General features: G+C 38.0%; 1 protein-coding gene across 2 annotated transcripts in view; it reads left to right on the top strand.

The window, feature by feature from the left end:
- LOC134210954 (protein furry) overlaps positions 1–17,362 on the top strand; it is a 393,572-nt gene that overhangs the window by 82,437 nt on the left and 293,773 nt on the right. Inside the window, exon 7 of one of the 2 annotated variants that reach the window (XM_062687409.1) lies at positions 5,137–5,280. The exons of the other annotated variant lie outside the window; for it this stretch is intronic. Coding sequence (XP_062543393.1) covers positions 5,137–5,280 — 144 coding nt within the window. The remainder of the gene's footprint in view (positions 1–5,136; positions 5,281–17,362) is intronic. 2 annotated transcript variants of the gene reach the window in all.

The following is a 17,362-nucleotide window of genomic DNA, read 5'->3' as shown; positions in this document are numbered from 1 at the left end:
CTCCTGCACAGGTCTATGAATTTGTGCTAGTTTACGTTGGTTGCCGAAATAAAATAAATAAACTAATGGGGGATCAAGTGTCGTCATATTAAGGCAATAACTTCAAATCCAAATATTCTAAAACTTTGATGGAATGTTGATATTGTCATCAGTACAGATCATTAAGCATATTTATAACTTTGTGCTGTGAAAAAACGGAAGCATTTCGTCATTGTTACGAAAAGTTGTTCAAAACACAACACGCAGGCCGCAGAATGAATAAGGTTTGTCAATCCAGAAAACAACTCACCACATAAAGGTTATTTGTCTAGAGGATCTATACTTAAAAATACTAAACTACTTTAGTTCTCGATAAAACAGGGGGTGATCAAGTCTCCCAGGGGATCATACTTTTAGCGGATGTCTCAAATTTCCCGGAAAACCGGAGCCGTTAACAATGTGAATGTTAATGTCTAAAAAATCGAATGTGATTAACTTTTGGTAGGTCACAGAGGACTTTCACTATTTACTCCACATATAATTCACCATTACTACGTGAATGCTAACAAAAGTGCTCAAGTCTGGGATCAAATTTTAGGATTAACCTATTTTACGGATGTTTCGGGTTTCTTGAGGACCGTATTGTGGTCATTTCGGGCCACAATAGACTTTCACTATTGATTGCAAAATCCATTCGATGATATAAACAGTTTCGAGAATTTGTTTTGAGATGAACTTTTGGAATTGGCCACTTTTACGAATGTTTCGGATTTCCCGAAGGGCCGTTTGTGGTCATCTCAGAAGACTTAAACAATTTATTGCGTACACAATTTGCCCGTATGAATGGTTACGAATAAAATAGCAATGCTCTGGAATGATTTTGTGGTATCTGCTCCTTTCGGGAGCATTTCCGGGTCGCAGAAGACTTGCACAATTGATTGCACAGGCGATTCGGTTATGAATGAATTGCGAAGCTCTGAGATGTATTTTTGAAATTGGGCACTTTTACGTATGGTGCGGAACTTTCGGATGACCGTTTCGGGAGCTTTTTGGGATTGCTGAAAACTTTCACTACTGATTGCATCCATTATTCGTCAGGATGGATGATTACGAAATAATGCGAATCTCTGGGATTATCTTTTGGAATTGACCATTTTCACGGATGTTCCAAAAAAATCACAAAGTTCTGGGATTAACTTTTAGATTTGGCCATTTTACGGATGTTGCGGTTCTTCCGAAGGACCGTTTCTGGGACATTTTGGGTTCACAGAAGACTTCAACTGTTTGTTGCACCCACAATTTGCCAGAATGAATGGTTGTCAAGTTGCGAAGCTCTGGGATGAACTTTTGGAATTGACCATTTCACGGATATTCCGGATCTTCCGGAGAACCATTTCTGGGGCATTTGGAGGTAACAGAAGGCTTCAACTATTGATTGCAGCCACAATCTGCCAGAATGAATGGTAATCAAAAAAATCGCGAAGCTCTGGGATGAACTTTTAGAATTGGCCACTTTTTCGGATGTCCCGGATCTTCCAGAGGACCGTTTCTGGGACATTTGGAGGTCACAGAAGACTTTACCTATTGATTGCACCCACATTTGCCAGAATGAATCATAACGAAAAATCGCGGAGCTCTAGGATAAACTTTTGGAATTGGCCGTTTTACGGATGTTCCGGATCTTCCGGAGGACCGTTTCTGGGACATTTGTAGGTCACAGAGGGCTATAACTATTGATTGCACCCACAATTTGCCAGAATGAATGGTTATCAAAATATCGCGAAGCTCTGGGATGAACTTTTAGAATTGGCCAATTTTACGGATGTTCCGGATCTTCCAGAGGGCTTTTCGATGACCGCTCGAGGGATAAATTTGCCCAGAAATGGCATATACAATATAGCAAATACAGTTGGGATCATCAGAGCACATATTTGCAAGCAATTTTATGTTTCATAACACGAAACTCGATAATTTGGTGCTAAATTGAGAAGCTCAAACAGTACCTCTTTAGCACAGGTTCCCCGGGGACTAGAGTGGTCAATTTGGATGAATCACCCCGTGGGCTTGTTATTGGAAGCTACAGCTTTCGTTTGGTGCCTAAAGATCGAAAATCGGATGAAATTTGAGTTTTTGTGATCGAGATGAAATCTTGGGTCCAAATGGACCCCAATGCACAATGTGTAACTTTTTTCTAATGCATTAGGAAGGTTAATAGCTGAAATATTCACTTTTTTTTAAATATACAAATGTTTTTAAATCTGTTGGGTTTTTTAGAAGCAGGTAGATATTTGTAATGAGAGTATATTTTGAAACGAGTTTCGAGGTATCCTATTTATTGCAAATCAAGGTGATCAAAAGTTATAAACCTTTCAGGTTTGTAGTGTGAATATTTTGACTTTTTGCATTTTGAATTGAATTGCAACGTTAAAGTCATCTTGGCAACTCCTTTCTTTTTAACATAACATTTTTTAACGCAAAATAGCATTAATCGTGCTGGTATACCGTATATATATATATATATATATATATATATATATATATATTCAGTCGGTTACTAACCAAAGTTTTAATAAAGTTATTCGGCCAAAACAGCCTTTTGACAGCTGCTGCCGAATGAGGGATGAGATAGAAATGTTGATGAACTTTCTTAATAATGGAAATACCAGCTTTCCTTCTCGCCGTTTACCGCCCAACGATGTCTCGCAACTTTTCGTCGTATCGGCTTGCTCTTCGATCTGATTAGTTTTGCAAAGATTTGCACCCCTGAGCTCCCGCAAAAGTTTGGAATCTTCTTCAGGATCGAACTGAGACTGGTAATGTTATCCAAATTCTTTGGATCGATGAGTCAAGCTGTCTTAAGAACGGGATCATTCAAGAGTTTGATTGTTTGCTTCACCAGCTCCACATAGAAATTACATGCGAGAGAATAGAAAGTTACCTTCAGCGGTTAATCAAGAGGTCCTGCCAGATTATCTGCCGCTAGCCCTACGTAGGTCTTCATTTTCTCGTGAAGATGTTGTTCAAAGTTTTGTAAGCCATTTGTCTATGATATTTTTAAGAAATTCATCTTTCTAGATATTGGAAAGGATAATCAGATAAAGCGATTTAATTTCACTGTACATGCTCGTATACTCAAGGCTTTCCGATTGAAAAATACGATTGACTTTATTAACAAGCAGTAGGTCATCCCGAGTAGAAGAAAATAGCTGAATAATATCAAATGTTGATAAGATCGTGAAATGAGATATGAACATGATTGATATAAGAGATAAAAGATCAATTTATGCTATTTATAATAAGAGATCAGTATCATGTGCCATTAGTTTGTTCTTATCCATAGCATATCTTGATATTTAAATGATATTTCGGCGCAATTTTTTGATATTGTTGCCTGTTCTTTTATCTCTTATATCAATCAAGTCTATATCATGTTTTTTTATTCTGTTCATGACTTCTACCAGGGATGGGATCGTAGAGGTGACGACGGTGGCGCTGGGCAGTTCAATAATTGTCACGGTTCGAATAGAACGTAAAGTACATGATAAGCTTTGAAAAACGATCAACATTCCGTTTGACTACTGAGTCAAGCGATAGCCATCTGGTAGCTGACGGATTTTACTGAGTGAAAACTGCCTTATCGGTCATGATATCGGATTAAAGTATCGGCCAAAAATGAGAAAAAAAAACAGAACACTAAATTTCAAAATGCACAAAAATCTTGAAAAATCTTATTTTTTCAAAAAAATCTTTAATCTTTATATAAAGATATCTTTATCAGAAAATATTAAAAAATCTTTATAAATAAGATAAATCTTTATATGTGGCAACACTGCCGAGAAGAACAATTCGCCAGTCGTCATCAGGCAGTCGTGACGGTAGGGCGCGGCGCGTTCTCCAAAACGTCACCATATGGGCTACGCATCTAGCGACTGACGAAGGTCGTCGCGAGGGACTGGGAATCGAACCCATGGCCATCCACTTGTAAGGCGTACATTTTGATATATCATGCTTTGAATAAGATATTTCAATAGCGTCGGAGTTATCACATATGTATCAATGTTAGAATTATTCGAATTTATTATATAATGTGATCTATAGTTTACCCTTTTTTTGCGAATTAGGCCCATGCCCACGTAGCGTTTTTTTCAATTTTTCCCGTTGCAGCCTTTCGCCGCGTGCACGTAGCGCTGAAAAGACGCTATGTGGCCTGGGCATCAAGCCTAGTCTCTTAGCTCATAGAGTTACTTAACGGTGATGGGAAGGGTTGATTATTTATGAATAGATACTGCTCATGAATTCACAAAATTTCAGTGAACTGCATGTATACACATGAATGATCACTAAAGTTGTAGATTTTAGTCAAAATATTTTCATGCATTTCCACCCGCACGCATTTCGGTGTTTGAAAAAAATCATGGAATAATCTTAAAAGGAGCGCAATTTTCATCAGCGCAACCCATCAATCACGTTACGTGATAATATAGTCATTAAAACATCCTCACATTATTAGAATTTTTATTTCAACATTTGAAAATTTTCTATGGATCGTTACGTTTCTTAGAGCACCCTGTCTTTTCAAGCGTGGAGCTGTTTAGGTATCTTTTAATATGTCAGTTGAACTGGGACGCATTTATGGGCAGTATTTACGATTTCATTACCTAGCTATTAGTGTCTGTTAGTTTGACACCTTATTTGAACTGCAATAGAAAATACTCTCTACACAATACGATTACTTCCTTGGATGTAAATAATGATCCTGTCTGACGTTCACTCAAATGTACATATCAATTAACCCTCCTACTGTGGCTCCACCATCGTTTGCGTCACTTGTGATAAAACTCACGGTTATGGTTTCGGTTTGGATTACAGTTCTGTTTTTCTGTTTGGATCTTTCCCATCAATTGATTTAAATATTCAACAATTAACTTTTATTCTCTTTTCTTTCTTTATTTAATGACCGCGGCTTACCGACGTGAATACCGGCGGTCGATCGCGTGATAATTAACCAACAAATCCAAAAACAACTACACCGCTACTATCGACAACTGTCTTCTACAATTTCTTCTATTGCCACCACCACTACCACCACTTCTCCCGAAACTACTATTTATTTACAACTATCATCTATACCACCACAACCACAAATTACTACTCTAGTCTGCATGACCAGTCGGATTCCCGTTCGCTGTCCGACTCGTTGGACAACATTCCGTCATCCGTGTTTGGACCAGAAGGAATCGTAACACGCTTCACCTTACCTCTATCCTATGGCCGAAAAGACGCCAGACATAAGAGACAAGGGTAAAGTTCCGGAAGTAGATCATTTTTCTTTTTCATTATTGTAATCTTAAGTATCATTTCTGTTTCCCATGATTTTATGCGTCCTTGTTTGAGTTTCTTTTGATTTTAGTGTGTACATGCGTAGTGCGCCAGCAGCGTCATCATCCATTTATCATTCGGGTTGGGCTCAAGGAGTTGTTATTAATGATAAAGGAAATACGTCTATTCTGGTGCTCTGTATCGAGTACCTTTTTATGTTAACAAACACATGACATCGAACATGGATTTCATACGCACGTTTCATTTTCATAAGCATCATTGTAATAGAAGCTACAACGTTGAGTTTGTTCGTTAAACAGCATCTGATTTCGAATGAAAATCACCTTTTTCATGGTATGGCAAAAGAGAGTGCAGTTAGGTGTAAGTTTTAGCTGCATAATGATATTAGTTCAAATTATGGAATGATGTTTGATAGTTCTTTTGGAAGCATGTTCCAATTAGTGAATGTCCACTGTTATGCGGTTAATGCTGAATTACTTTTTCTTGACGATTTCTGAGCATTTCTTCCAAGCTGTTTTTTAGTAAGAAATTAGAATTGCAACTATTAGATACTAGATGTTTTGCAATAAATGTTTAGGCCCTAGAGCATATGTAGAAGTAGACCGCCAAACTAGATGTGTACCACTGCAACAGTGCCAATAAATCAGCAAATTTTGTATAATTAAAAAAAATCACTAGCTCCCGTGAGCGCTAAACTAGTGCTCTTTTCGTGTTATTTATATGTGGTTCAACAATTCTTATTACTTTACCATGTTTGCAGGGATTTATACAATAGAGAACAGGTAACCAATAGCAAACTGTCATGTCAACGTTAAAAAATATAATTCGTACGCACTAAATTGAGATATCACAGATATTAGGGTATGTTTCTGAAAAATACATTTGTGGGTATATTTGGCCATTGCCATTGCTTTCCGAGATAAAGGAAACATAATATATCGTACTAATTGTACAAAACATGCCAACATACTCGTTTCTTCTTTCATATTGTCACTTGCTTAAAAACGTTTTCTCTTGAAATAGTTTTTATTTAGGAGAAGTATGTACTTGGCGGTGCAATTTATTTAAAAACTTATCCATCAATTTTTCAATAAGTTTTTCCGTGACAATTATTCCATTGCCATTGTTATAAGGAGCCTTCAATCTACGAGCTACGTAAGAATGTAACTGCTTCAAAATCTTGTAAGACCGTAAACTCTTTTAAATACACAAAAGCGCTGGATCACATGAACGCCTAAATGAGTAGAATCGAGATCCGTGCCTATTACGTTTGTACATATCTAAGCAGAATACATATCTGATGGAGGACAGCCATATGGCACGGCATGCTTTCTCAAGCGGACATTTTTGAGAATCTGTATTAGGTGGAATTAGAACGAGAACAGAGAACGATGTGCCAAGACGTAGTTCAGCAAGGTTGCATGCTACAATTGATGAGAAGGGATTCGATCCTAAACTAAAAACTCAAAGGTGCAGCCCAATTGGGTTGTACGCAAAGGTGACGTTGAGCTACGTAGCTGTATGTAATTTACTGGTTTTCGACTTTTCTGTTTGATGATACCAAAGCAAGCGTGTTTAAAGCCTATGGTAAATTTGTTTTTGTTGATTATCCTGTGCTTCTGAGATAGAGTGAGTATTACAAACTCTGGTGATGTATATATAGTTTTTAGATCAACATTTGGAAAGATGATAAAAATATATTTTTTAAATAATCGAGAATGAACAGCACTGTCAAGCGATCACATATCCAAATTATCAATTGATAAAAACTCGCTAGTGAGTAAGAATCGATCGATAATTGTATCTCAATTCGAAGCATTGATAAATGCTACATTGGAACTTATTTTATACATAACACCAAAACACAATGCCAAACATCCTAATGAACTTCATTGTTGACATTAAATTGGTATAAGTTAGGTTTACATTTAAATGATAATTTTGTGTTTATTATCATTCGATTCCAAAATTTGAAAAGTTATCGCCGATTACAACTAGCCTACTTTTCAAACCTGAAAAGTTATCAAATGATAATGAATCGCCTGCTTTGAGAGTGCTTACAGCGGCACACTAGGAGCTAACTTTCTGAAATCAAAAAGGGCGAAAGGCATCTAAGGTTCGATTTCTCAAAATTAAGCAGCTTTATCGAAAAAAATATTTCGTAGGCGTAGTAGCAGAGACTATCCTTCATAACCGGTATCAAACTGTTTTTCTTGAGAAGTTCCTAATTTTGAGAAAACCCGCGTTAGATGTTTTTCGCCATACACATTTCTGGCGGTTAACTCATGCTGGCTGTTTACACATATACGATAGCGCCTAGATGTGGAAGCGGCGGGTAGAAAATCAGCCACTGCCAATAATTCATTCCAATAATTATCATACGAGAATTCTCGCTTAACTTTTCAAAAGGACCTAAGTAACATTTTTTTCATGAATTAATTTGAGTACTGCAATCAAAAGCTTTCATGTTGTTCTGTTGATTGCGCTATTCAAATTAATTCATGAAAAAAAATGTTACTTAGGTCCTTTCGCAAAGTTAAGCGAGAATTATTCAGCGCAACCCTGCAGCCATGGCTGATACAGAGTGTATGTAATTAAGAGTGGCGACACTGTCAGAATTGGAACAAAATTCATTTGTCATTCCCATACAAAATCGGAACAGCGACTAAGCACCCGCCACTAAGTCAGTCTAAACCCCCGGTGATTAAGAAAAGCCCATCGTTAAAGCTGGGTTGTTAACGGCGTTTGATGGTCATCCTATGGAGAAAGTCAGAGTGAATGCGATGCAAAACGACGCGACGAAGAAGTTTGACAGTTTATTGATAATAATTATTATTCCTTCACGTGAGTTGCGTCGGACTTTTCGATTACTCCTGCTGACACCTAGGAATCAGCAAAAATGACCAGAAGAAAGTTTCCCAGAACGCATCCACTGCAGCAGTGAAGAAAATTCCGAGCCCTTCCACTGGCATCAATAGACGTAAGCGAGAAGCTGTTGTCAAACGCCCCCAAGCTTTCGAAAGAAAACGCGCGTATAGGTTAGCAGAAACGAACTACAGCAGCTAAAAGTCCTGTAAATTGCATCAATTTGACGTCTATGCTGGCTTGAAGTTTCGCGGAAATCCCGAAATTCGAGTGAAAAAAATCACATAAAAAGCGATTTGTGTAGAGAAAGACGCGTAAAAATTACTTCAGTGTACATCGAATATGAAGCGTTGACTCTTCCTTGATCGAATGGTCCAAGAAAATTGAGAATCCATCGAGAAACGGATGAGATATTAACGATCAAAGTCTATCATATTTTCGTGACGTTTTTCGTTTTTTGCAATCGTAAAGTGTAACCCAATATAGAAAAATCAGACGTAGTTCTACGTCAAAAGTATCAGTGAAGGTGGACGTTTCTCGGTACTTGTTAGGTTTGCATGAACCCTGTACTACTACAGTATAAGTATGTGGTACCAGCAGAGGCGTCGCGTGATCAATTCTTCAACCTGTGCATTATGTATTTAGACCTCTTCATGTTTTCAAAAAATATCAAAAATTCAACCGGCCAGCCCAGAATCACAATTCTTATGCTAAAATAAGTCTCCTGTCAAATTTTCAGCCAATTCGGATAAAATTTCGAAGTGGCTCAAGTCGATTTAGTGTTTTTGGGCTATTTTCAGTTTTAGAAAAAATCTAACAAGAGATATAAACGTCGAAAACTATCGCAACAACCTCTATACGGAAGCTTTTGGTGTGCTCTACAAGTATTGTGAACATTGCGATTCGTTCCGTTCACGTGTTGTCCATGTTAAAGCGATTTTCAAGCTTTTAAGTGCATAAAATTACTGTTTCCCCCAAACGTCGTTGTTCTACAAAATTTTTGAATTTATGACAGACCTAAACCATTTCATCGCCGCGACGGCGACAACTAGTCGTCGCGATTCTATCGTTGGGTCGCTGCAAGCAATTTGGTATTTACGCTTCCATATTACCGACGACAGAATCGCTGTCGCCAAGTGATAGAATCGCGTCGCAACTGTCGCATCGCGTGTGTTTGGGGGAACCTTTACTATTCTCTTTCGACTTTGTTCCAATCGCGCTCTCTTCACCGAATCGCGCATGCGCTGTTTGAAGCGATTCTCGATAGGCACCAAACCGTGCAGTGCCAGCGAAGAACGCTTTGACTACCTCTACATAGCCGACTGCGGTTACAGCAGATGATCCAAACATACCAAATAATGCGTGTATGATGCATGACAAAGCGTTCTCAACTGAAAGTTCCGTGTTGATATGGTATGTGGTATCAGTGGGTCGGTTCGGTATTATAGAAAAAAATATAACGCGCCCCCATCACAGCATTTGGTTGCCTCACATCACATGCCGCCTAGAAAAAAAAATATGCATATATTCCGTTTATGTATCTAATAGTCAAATTTGCATGAAATTCTAAGCACTTGTCTATCAAATGCACACAATTCAAATATATGTTTGGATTAGAAAGACAAGAAATCTATCGAGCGTTCAAATGTTGGGGTTGAAATTGCCACATGTGCAGTGCACAGGTTGCACATGCGGACGCGACGCCTCTGGGTACCAGTGACAGAAGGTCCCCACTCACAATCTCAACACATCAAAGTTCCTACAGCTCGATCAGAAACTATATTGTGATTTAATTTAACATATGAACCGGTGCCAGCGAAAGCGGTACATAAACCATTTTGGTCAATTTTGAGTTTTTTACACCAACGGCTTCTATTTGCAAAGATCTAGTAAGGGAATAACGAAAAAGTGATTTTTGGCAACTGAATCTGAAGATGTGTACATTTTATTTTCTGGTATATATCACAATGGCCATTTCGTTGCCAGAAAAAGTGGTACATGTACAGTTCCACCCACTAAAATCAGCTTATTTAAAAGAAAATTCGGCAACATGACTGTTTTCACAACAGATTTTAATCCTATTTTGAATTTCAAGATAGTTTTCTGCCGTTTAGAATCATTTTGAAAATGTACATGTACCACTTTTACTGTCAACGTTTTTCGGTTTCTGTTTCCTTTTGTTCCCTTTAATAGTGGTACATGTGCAATTTGCTCCAATAAACTTGAATTTCGTCATAAACTTCGCTTATTTTTCACTGCTATCTTTAAGCACATCAGTCATAACATGTCATAACACGTCTCCTGAAAAAAAAACTTAATGTAACATGTACCACTTTCGCTGGCACCGGTTCATATGGAAGAAACATTCATGCAATTTTGTAACACAGTGTGTTACAAAGTGTCTAAAATACTGTACTCCCACTTAAGGTGAAGGTGGGTTGAGTACCAAAACAAAGCTTTGAAAGTATTGGTACAATGAAAACTGTCATATACTGTAGTAGCATTGGTGTAGTATTTATAAAAAAGCAAAGAATATTAGTAGGGTGGTTCAAAAAACGACCCAGCTCCACTACGCTCAATCGATTCCGTCCCATGCTCCAAGTGTATTCCAAAAGCCAATTTGAACAAAAACTGATTGGGCACAAGCCGGTTCAAGTTTGTATGAAAGCTAGTATGGGAAACTAAACCTTTCATTACACTGACTACAGTGCCTCTTCTCCAAACGCTGGCGAAAAGAGAACCCACATAGCTGAATGAAAACCGCACCTTGGGAAAGATCCATTGATTACGTAAAGCAAAAACTAGCATTTTATACCCCGCTCACTCCCATGTCACACTTTTTGTATGAAGTATCTGCTCCTGGTGCGATAGATATCACAGACAAATTCTGGCTATTTTGTGGAATTACACGTTTCACTGATGCTTTCTGAGAAGCCTAATTATCATGCTAAGGATTGGCAATCTCGAATAAAATCGACTCACAACTATCGGAACGACAATTCAATATGCATTGTCTATGGAGTCAAAGCTCTTGAATATTTCATCCAATCATATGGTTTCCCCCCTCGCCATGGCCCAATGACGAAGTGCCTCGCCATATCAACTGTCATACAAACCTGAAACGACCTGTGCAGTGTAAGCCCTTATTCAAACCAGCCCAAACCATCGGAAGACACCCAGAATATGAAACATATTCGACTGGGCGTGGCGGAGCAAAATAATTTTTGAGCCACCCTAAATATTAGTTTGCTGCTGCCGCTGCCGGTGTTTACATTCGCTCCGCGATCAGTTTCTAGTCGTTTTTTTTTCGATCAAAAATAGCAGTTTATATTAAGTTTTCGCTTCAAACAAGTGACTGATTTCAAAACGTGATGTTTAATTGGCATTCCATCAACATTTCGGGCTGCTCATGTGCGGAGAAGTGTGTGAAAACTTGATTTTTGCAATGCCCTTTGAGAGGAAGTGAAGTGCAGTGATAAGCCCATCAAATCGCGAACGGCTATCAAATTGGCACGAAGCTGCTGATTTATTCTATAATTCGAGCCGAAATGCCTAGGACTCTTTGAAGAAACATGTTAATTATCACGGGAAGTAAATAAATATGCTGTGAGCAGGTTAGTAATTTGAATATTATACTTTTGTCCGATGCTGTTCGATGCATTCGAATGTTGGTGGGAGAGGAGTGCGGGAGATGTGGTAACGACCCGTGGAAGGTCCGGTGCCATATTGACGGCCATCGTGGTACTCTTCCAACTATGTCCTTAAGTTAACAGACAAAGTATGAATCATATTTTTTATGTTCTATCACTGCATATGAAAATGACTCAGAAATGATATGTTCTCAGAAATTCCACAACAACGCTTATAACCGCAAGGAAAGAAATTGAAAACAAGGAATGGGTAGTTTTGTGGGAGTCCGGGCCCCGTAGATTTGGAATTGTTCCATCTGTTAAGGAAAACAAATTTCACATACTCACAAAAACAGCGAAAAAACTATTATAATTCTTGCACGCTGAAAGAAGGGGGTTGAGGGCGGGGGTAAGGTTGATGGACATTTCAGTTTATAAATCTTTTCCTTGTTTCACGAGCATACTGATGGAGACGCGTGGTCTGTTTCGTGCACTGCGTCGTTCTGTTCAAAAATTTATTAATCTCTATCAGGGAATCAATTTTTCTGAAATGCGCTTGCGAAACAAGCGACAAAAGAGAACCAACGACAAAGCTTTGTTTTTGTCGGAGATAATAATGACAAAGATCCGAAAATTTTTGTCAGCAACAAAAAAGAAGACAATCATGTTGTTAACTTTTCATCCCGTTCTTTTGCATTATTTCTAGAGCAAATTTCGGTTTTATGCTATCATAGTTTCTGCTTTTATGGAAATATTCGAGAATCGAACAATGATTACAAAATTAGCATCGTATTCTCGGAAATATCAGAGCATGCAAGGCAAATGATTCTTGTCATATTGTGTTCGGGTTCTGATAAAGGTTTGTCGCTAGGTGCGTTTGTCAGTAACAAACTCTGTTGACGACAAAGGGTGTATTGTTAGGCGGTGCTCGAATATTGATTCCCTGATCTCTATTAAATTGAATATTGGCACTTGACCAGTTCTCCTCTGGTCCAAATTCGGCCAGGATTCAATAGGACTCCAAATACATTTTAAATCTTAAACTAACCACAGAACACTGATGAAAAATGGGGCAAAATTATCAAAAGAGAAATCTAACTTGAATTTCCGAGTAGTGATACTACCTTTCTTGCGTATACGCCAACCTTGTATAGTTTGATGCACGTTTTAAAAATCGTTTTTAAATTCAATAGTGATCAACTAAAATTTGTCCCCTTTTCGAATGCAGCTTGTTTTTGTTAGCTTTCATGCACTCATACGTATGGACAGACATACATTTGCCCGGTTAGTGGTGAAATGATTGCCCTTCGGTACAACTTAGTTGTACGAGAAGGGAAAAATTGTGCTTAGGACAAACATTTTGAAATAATTTGAAATTTTGTTTGATGTTGAAAAGTGGGCATGGACTGGACGACATCATGACGACAGGACAAGCTAGTAAATTTGAAAACCGTTTCTCTCATGCTGCCTAATAGGGCACTGCACGGACTGCTTTGTCTCCTTCTCGCTGCAAAAAAATTTGAAAACAACAAGGCCTGTAAACGTCAAAACTTATGCAGAACGAAAGAGAAAGAGAATTTTCCGTGCAGTGCCCTATTGCGCGCATTGCCTACTACCAGGGGGGTAATATGCGGTGTATCGCGCCTCCTCTGCATGTAGTATGAAGCAAATGTAAATAAACAATCCCACATTTTTTTCGTTAGTCAGCAGTAGTGTAGGTTAACCAATATCCTACAAGATTCCAGTTCGAAAAATGTTACACTTGCCAAGCGGGGTGGCCCAGGGTGGCCCGCCTTTCCCAAGCGGCGAGGCCCGGATAGTACATCTTAGGTAGGCTTGATTTGTTCGTGTATGACAGGCTTACTCCCCCCCTGCCTACTACCATGGTTTTTATCAAAATTGGTGAATATTAGGAAACTGACTTAAATGATTATCACATTATTTGATGAAATGCTCAAATACGTAATAGATAATGTTGATAAATAATTATCGTAGGTATTTGTGGCATAAATCAGACTCTAAAAACAAATGCAATAATGTATGCCTTGAACAGTAAAAAATATTCTCTCGTCTGACATTCCAATAAAAGAGCTTAAAATATTTTTTCCTATAAAATATTCATTCGCTTAGCGAAATGTTCATATTTGGGGTTATTTTTTCAAGTCTTTTGATTCATTTTCTAAATGAACCGGTGCCAGCTAAAGCGGTACATGTCATCTTGAGTAAATTTAACAGGTAACTTTACCAAAAACTTCCAATAATAATCTTAAATTTGCATTTTTCTGTAACTCAACTGTACAAACAAGTTATGACCGATGTCTCTAAAGGTGCTAGTGTGAAATATGCAAAGTTTATTGACAAATTTCAAGTTTTTTGTATCAAAATGTACATGTAGGGGATGACGGGGCAAGATCGCCACCCGGGGCAAGAAGAGCACCCCCTAATTTTACTGCTTTTATGATTTTTCCTCTTTAAATAACCCCACACACTGTTAAACTATAGTCCAACAAAAGACTTAATATTGAAAAAGTATTATAAAAATAAAATGAATCTGAAATACAGATCAATTTGCAAAAGTTGGTGAAAACTTGGATTTTCTTATAAGAAATCAGCATTAGAAAATAAAGTTTTTAAAAACAAAAAAAAAATTATTGAAAATCTTGACCAAGTACATATCTTATATGTCATCAAAGAATGTTTTAGAGCAATTTAAAATATTCACAGTGAAATGTTTGACCATGCTTAATTAGATTAGAATAATTTATCTCAAATGGGGCAAGATGAGCACTTCCATTTTTAAACAACGAAGTAATACACAAAATACTAAAACCCTTTTGCACAACCTACAATTATGATTTACTGTGCGCTGAATCTGTTGAGTAACGTATATTAACAAGTCCACTGAAATTTCAAACTGATTTTTGCAAATCAATGTAATTTTGATGGTATCAATGAAAAATAATAACTTATCGATCCCAAAGACCGTTTCATTGTTCTTATATGGCCAATGTGCACTAAAAGCTATTATTTTTTGTTAATATTGGTGCTTTAATGCATTTTAGTTAGAAAAAAATGGTTTTTGAAAGGGTGCCCTTTCCGCTCCGTAGCGATGCTCATCTTGCCCCGTAGTATATTTGAACAAGTCAAAAACTGAGTTTTAGTTAAGTCACATTTATCGGAATTACCGTTCTTTTTTAAAACCGCTTTCTAGTCTAGATGTTAGATAAGATGCATCAAACAAGAATTGTCGTATTGCAATATAGAAAAGCATGCTTGCTGAGAAGGTGTTAGGTATCAGTCTTAGGGTGCTCATCTTGCCCCGTCCTACCCTACCAATATTAATGGGAACAAAATGCAACAGAAACCGAAAATCATTTCTAGTCAAAATGGTTACATGTACATTTATAAAATCATTCTAAACAACAGTAAACCTTCTTGAAATTCAAAATATGATTTAAATCTGTCGCGGAAACACCCACGATGGCGATTTTTTTTAAAAATAAGCTGATTTTAGTAGGTTGAACTGTACATGTATGTACCACTTTTTCTGGGAACAAAATGGCCATTGTATCATATACCAGAAATAAAAATGTGAATATCTCCAGTTTTAGTTAACAAAACAATTTAATAACGAATTAAATAAAATAGCATTCAATATAGGGAATATAGGGACCCTCCTTAGCCTCACGGTAAGATGCTCGGCTACAACGCTAAGAGGGACTGGGCTCGATTCCCGGTCCGGTCTAGGAAATTTTCGGGTTGGAAATTTTCGCGACATCTCTAGGCATAAAAGAGCCATCATGTTAGCCTCATGATCTCAATCTCAATTCCATTTAAAAGAAAATCCCAATTTCATTTTCAAGCGGGACTCCGTCGAGACTTTGAATTTCCGTATTTTGAATACAACAGCAACATGTATGTCATCTCTGCTGAAAGACTCGGTACTCACTAGTACTTCCGTCGCTTGCAACACTTCTTATAATTTTTCTCTAAAATGGATAATAATATTTTAAGTGAGATTTTCCCCAGAACTATACCACCAGGTTATTTTCAGAACTTCTTAAAAAAAAATCCAGAAGATCGTTTTGAAACTTCTCCTTTAGAGCTTTCTATGGAAGCTTATCCATGGGCGATAGAGTCGAGGCGACCAGTTGTCGTCGTCGCAGTATTTATATCGCTTAGGATTGGCTTCAATCAGCCAAAGTAACACGATCTGCGATTTTGAAAAGGTCGAATAAAATTTCTGCGTCTAATACCAAGTCAATTGACATTACATCCTCACACTGGGATAGAGCCGCCTCGCAGATTAGAGTTCATAAAGCACTTCCACAGTAATTTACTGCGAGGTTTCTAAGCCAAGTTACCATTTTTGCATTCGTATATCATGAGGCTAATATGATGATACTTTTATGCCCAGGGAAGTCGAGACAATATCCCATCCGAAAGTTGTCTAAACCGGCGCCGGGAATCGAACCCAGCCATTCTCAGCTTTGTAGCCGCGCCTTATACCGCACGGCTAAGGAGGGCCCCTCAATTGTTTAGACCAGCGTTTCTCAACTTTTTTCTTGGGAGGTACCCCTTCGAACTATTGCATTAATTGAGGTACCCTCTATTTTTTTTCTGTAAATGAAAATAACCGTAACTCACGAGTTCCATGAAAAATGTTTCTGAAAACTAGCGGGTTATGTGGCTCTCCATAAGTTGGATGTTGGATGAAATTTTCATTATTTCGCGAAACTTTCCAATTCAAATTTAGTTTATACATCAAGCTTCCGAATATCTTGAAAGTAGGCTTCCGAGCCCCTTGAAGGGAGGTTTCTGAAACTTTGGAAGGGAGGGCTCCGAGCCCCTTTAAAGGCGTTTTTTGAGCTACTTAAAAGAAGACTTCTGAATATCTTGAAAGGACTTCTCTGAGCTTCTTTAAAGTAGGCTTTTAAGCCTCCTGAAAAAATAATGTTGGGCCCTTTGAAGGGAGGTTTACGAGCCTCTTGAAAGGGGGCTTCCGAGTCTCTTGAAAGGAGGTTTGAAAGTCATTTAAAAAAAAGCTCCTTACCCTCTTAAAAGGAGGCTTCCAGGCCTCTTGAAAGGAGGCTTCTGGGCCTCTTGAAAGGAGGCTTCCGGGCCTCTTGAAAGGAGGCTTCCGGGCTTCTTGAAAGGAGGCTTCCGGGCCTCTTGAAAGGAGGCTTTCGGGCCTCTTGAAAGGAGGAACATAGCAAATAGTTTTGAAAATTCAACGACGTGTAAAATTGCATTCGATATTCAATTAAGTTTGACTGAATTTTAATTATCAGTAAGACAGATTGATTGTTAAGCTTATTTGCATGCTCGAAATATGTGCATGAAAATACATTAAAAACCACAACATATTTTTATCTGCGAATGCTTCCGAGCTACTTGGAAGAATGCTTCCGAGAAACTTAGAAGGATGCTTCCAATCCTCTTGCAACGTGGCAACCGAGCTATTCGAAAAAACGGAAGCTTTCGAACCTTTAGACTCTAGATTTTAGTTCAGAAGCATATTCTTAACATATTATTCAAAATTTTATTTC

The sequence above is a fragment of the Armigeres subalbatus genome, chromosome 2 (assembly GCF_024139115.2).
Source record: "Armigeres subalbatus isolate Guangzhou_Male chromosome 2, GZ_Asu_2, whole genome shotgun sequence".
Classification (NCBI taxonomy): Eukaryota; Metazoa; Arthropoda; class Insecta; order Diptera; family Culicidae; genus Armigeres; species Armigeres subalbatus.
Note: the sequence above shows the minus strand (reverse complement) of the source record. Positions and strands in the feature narration are given on the sequence as shown.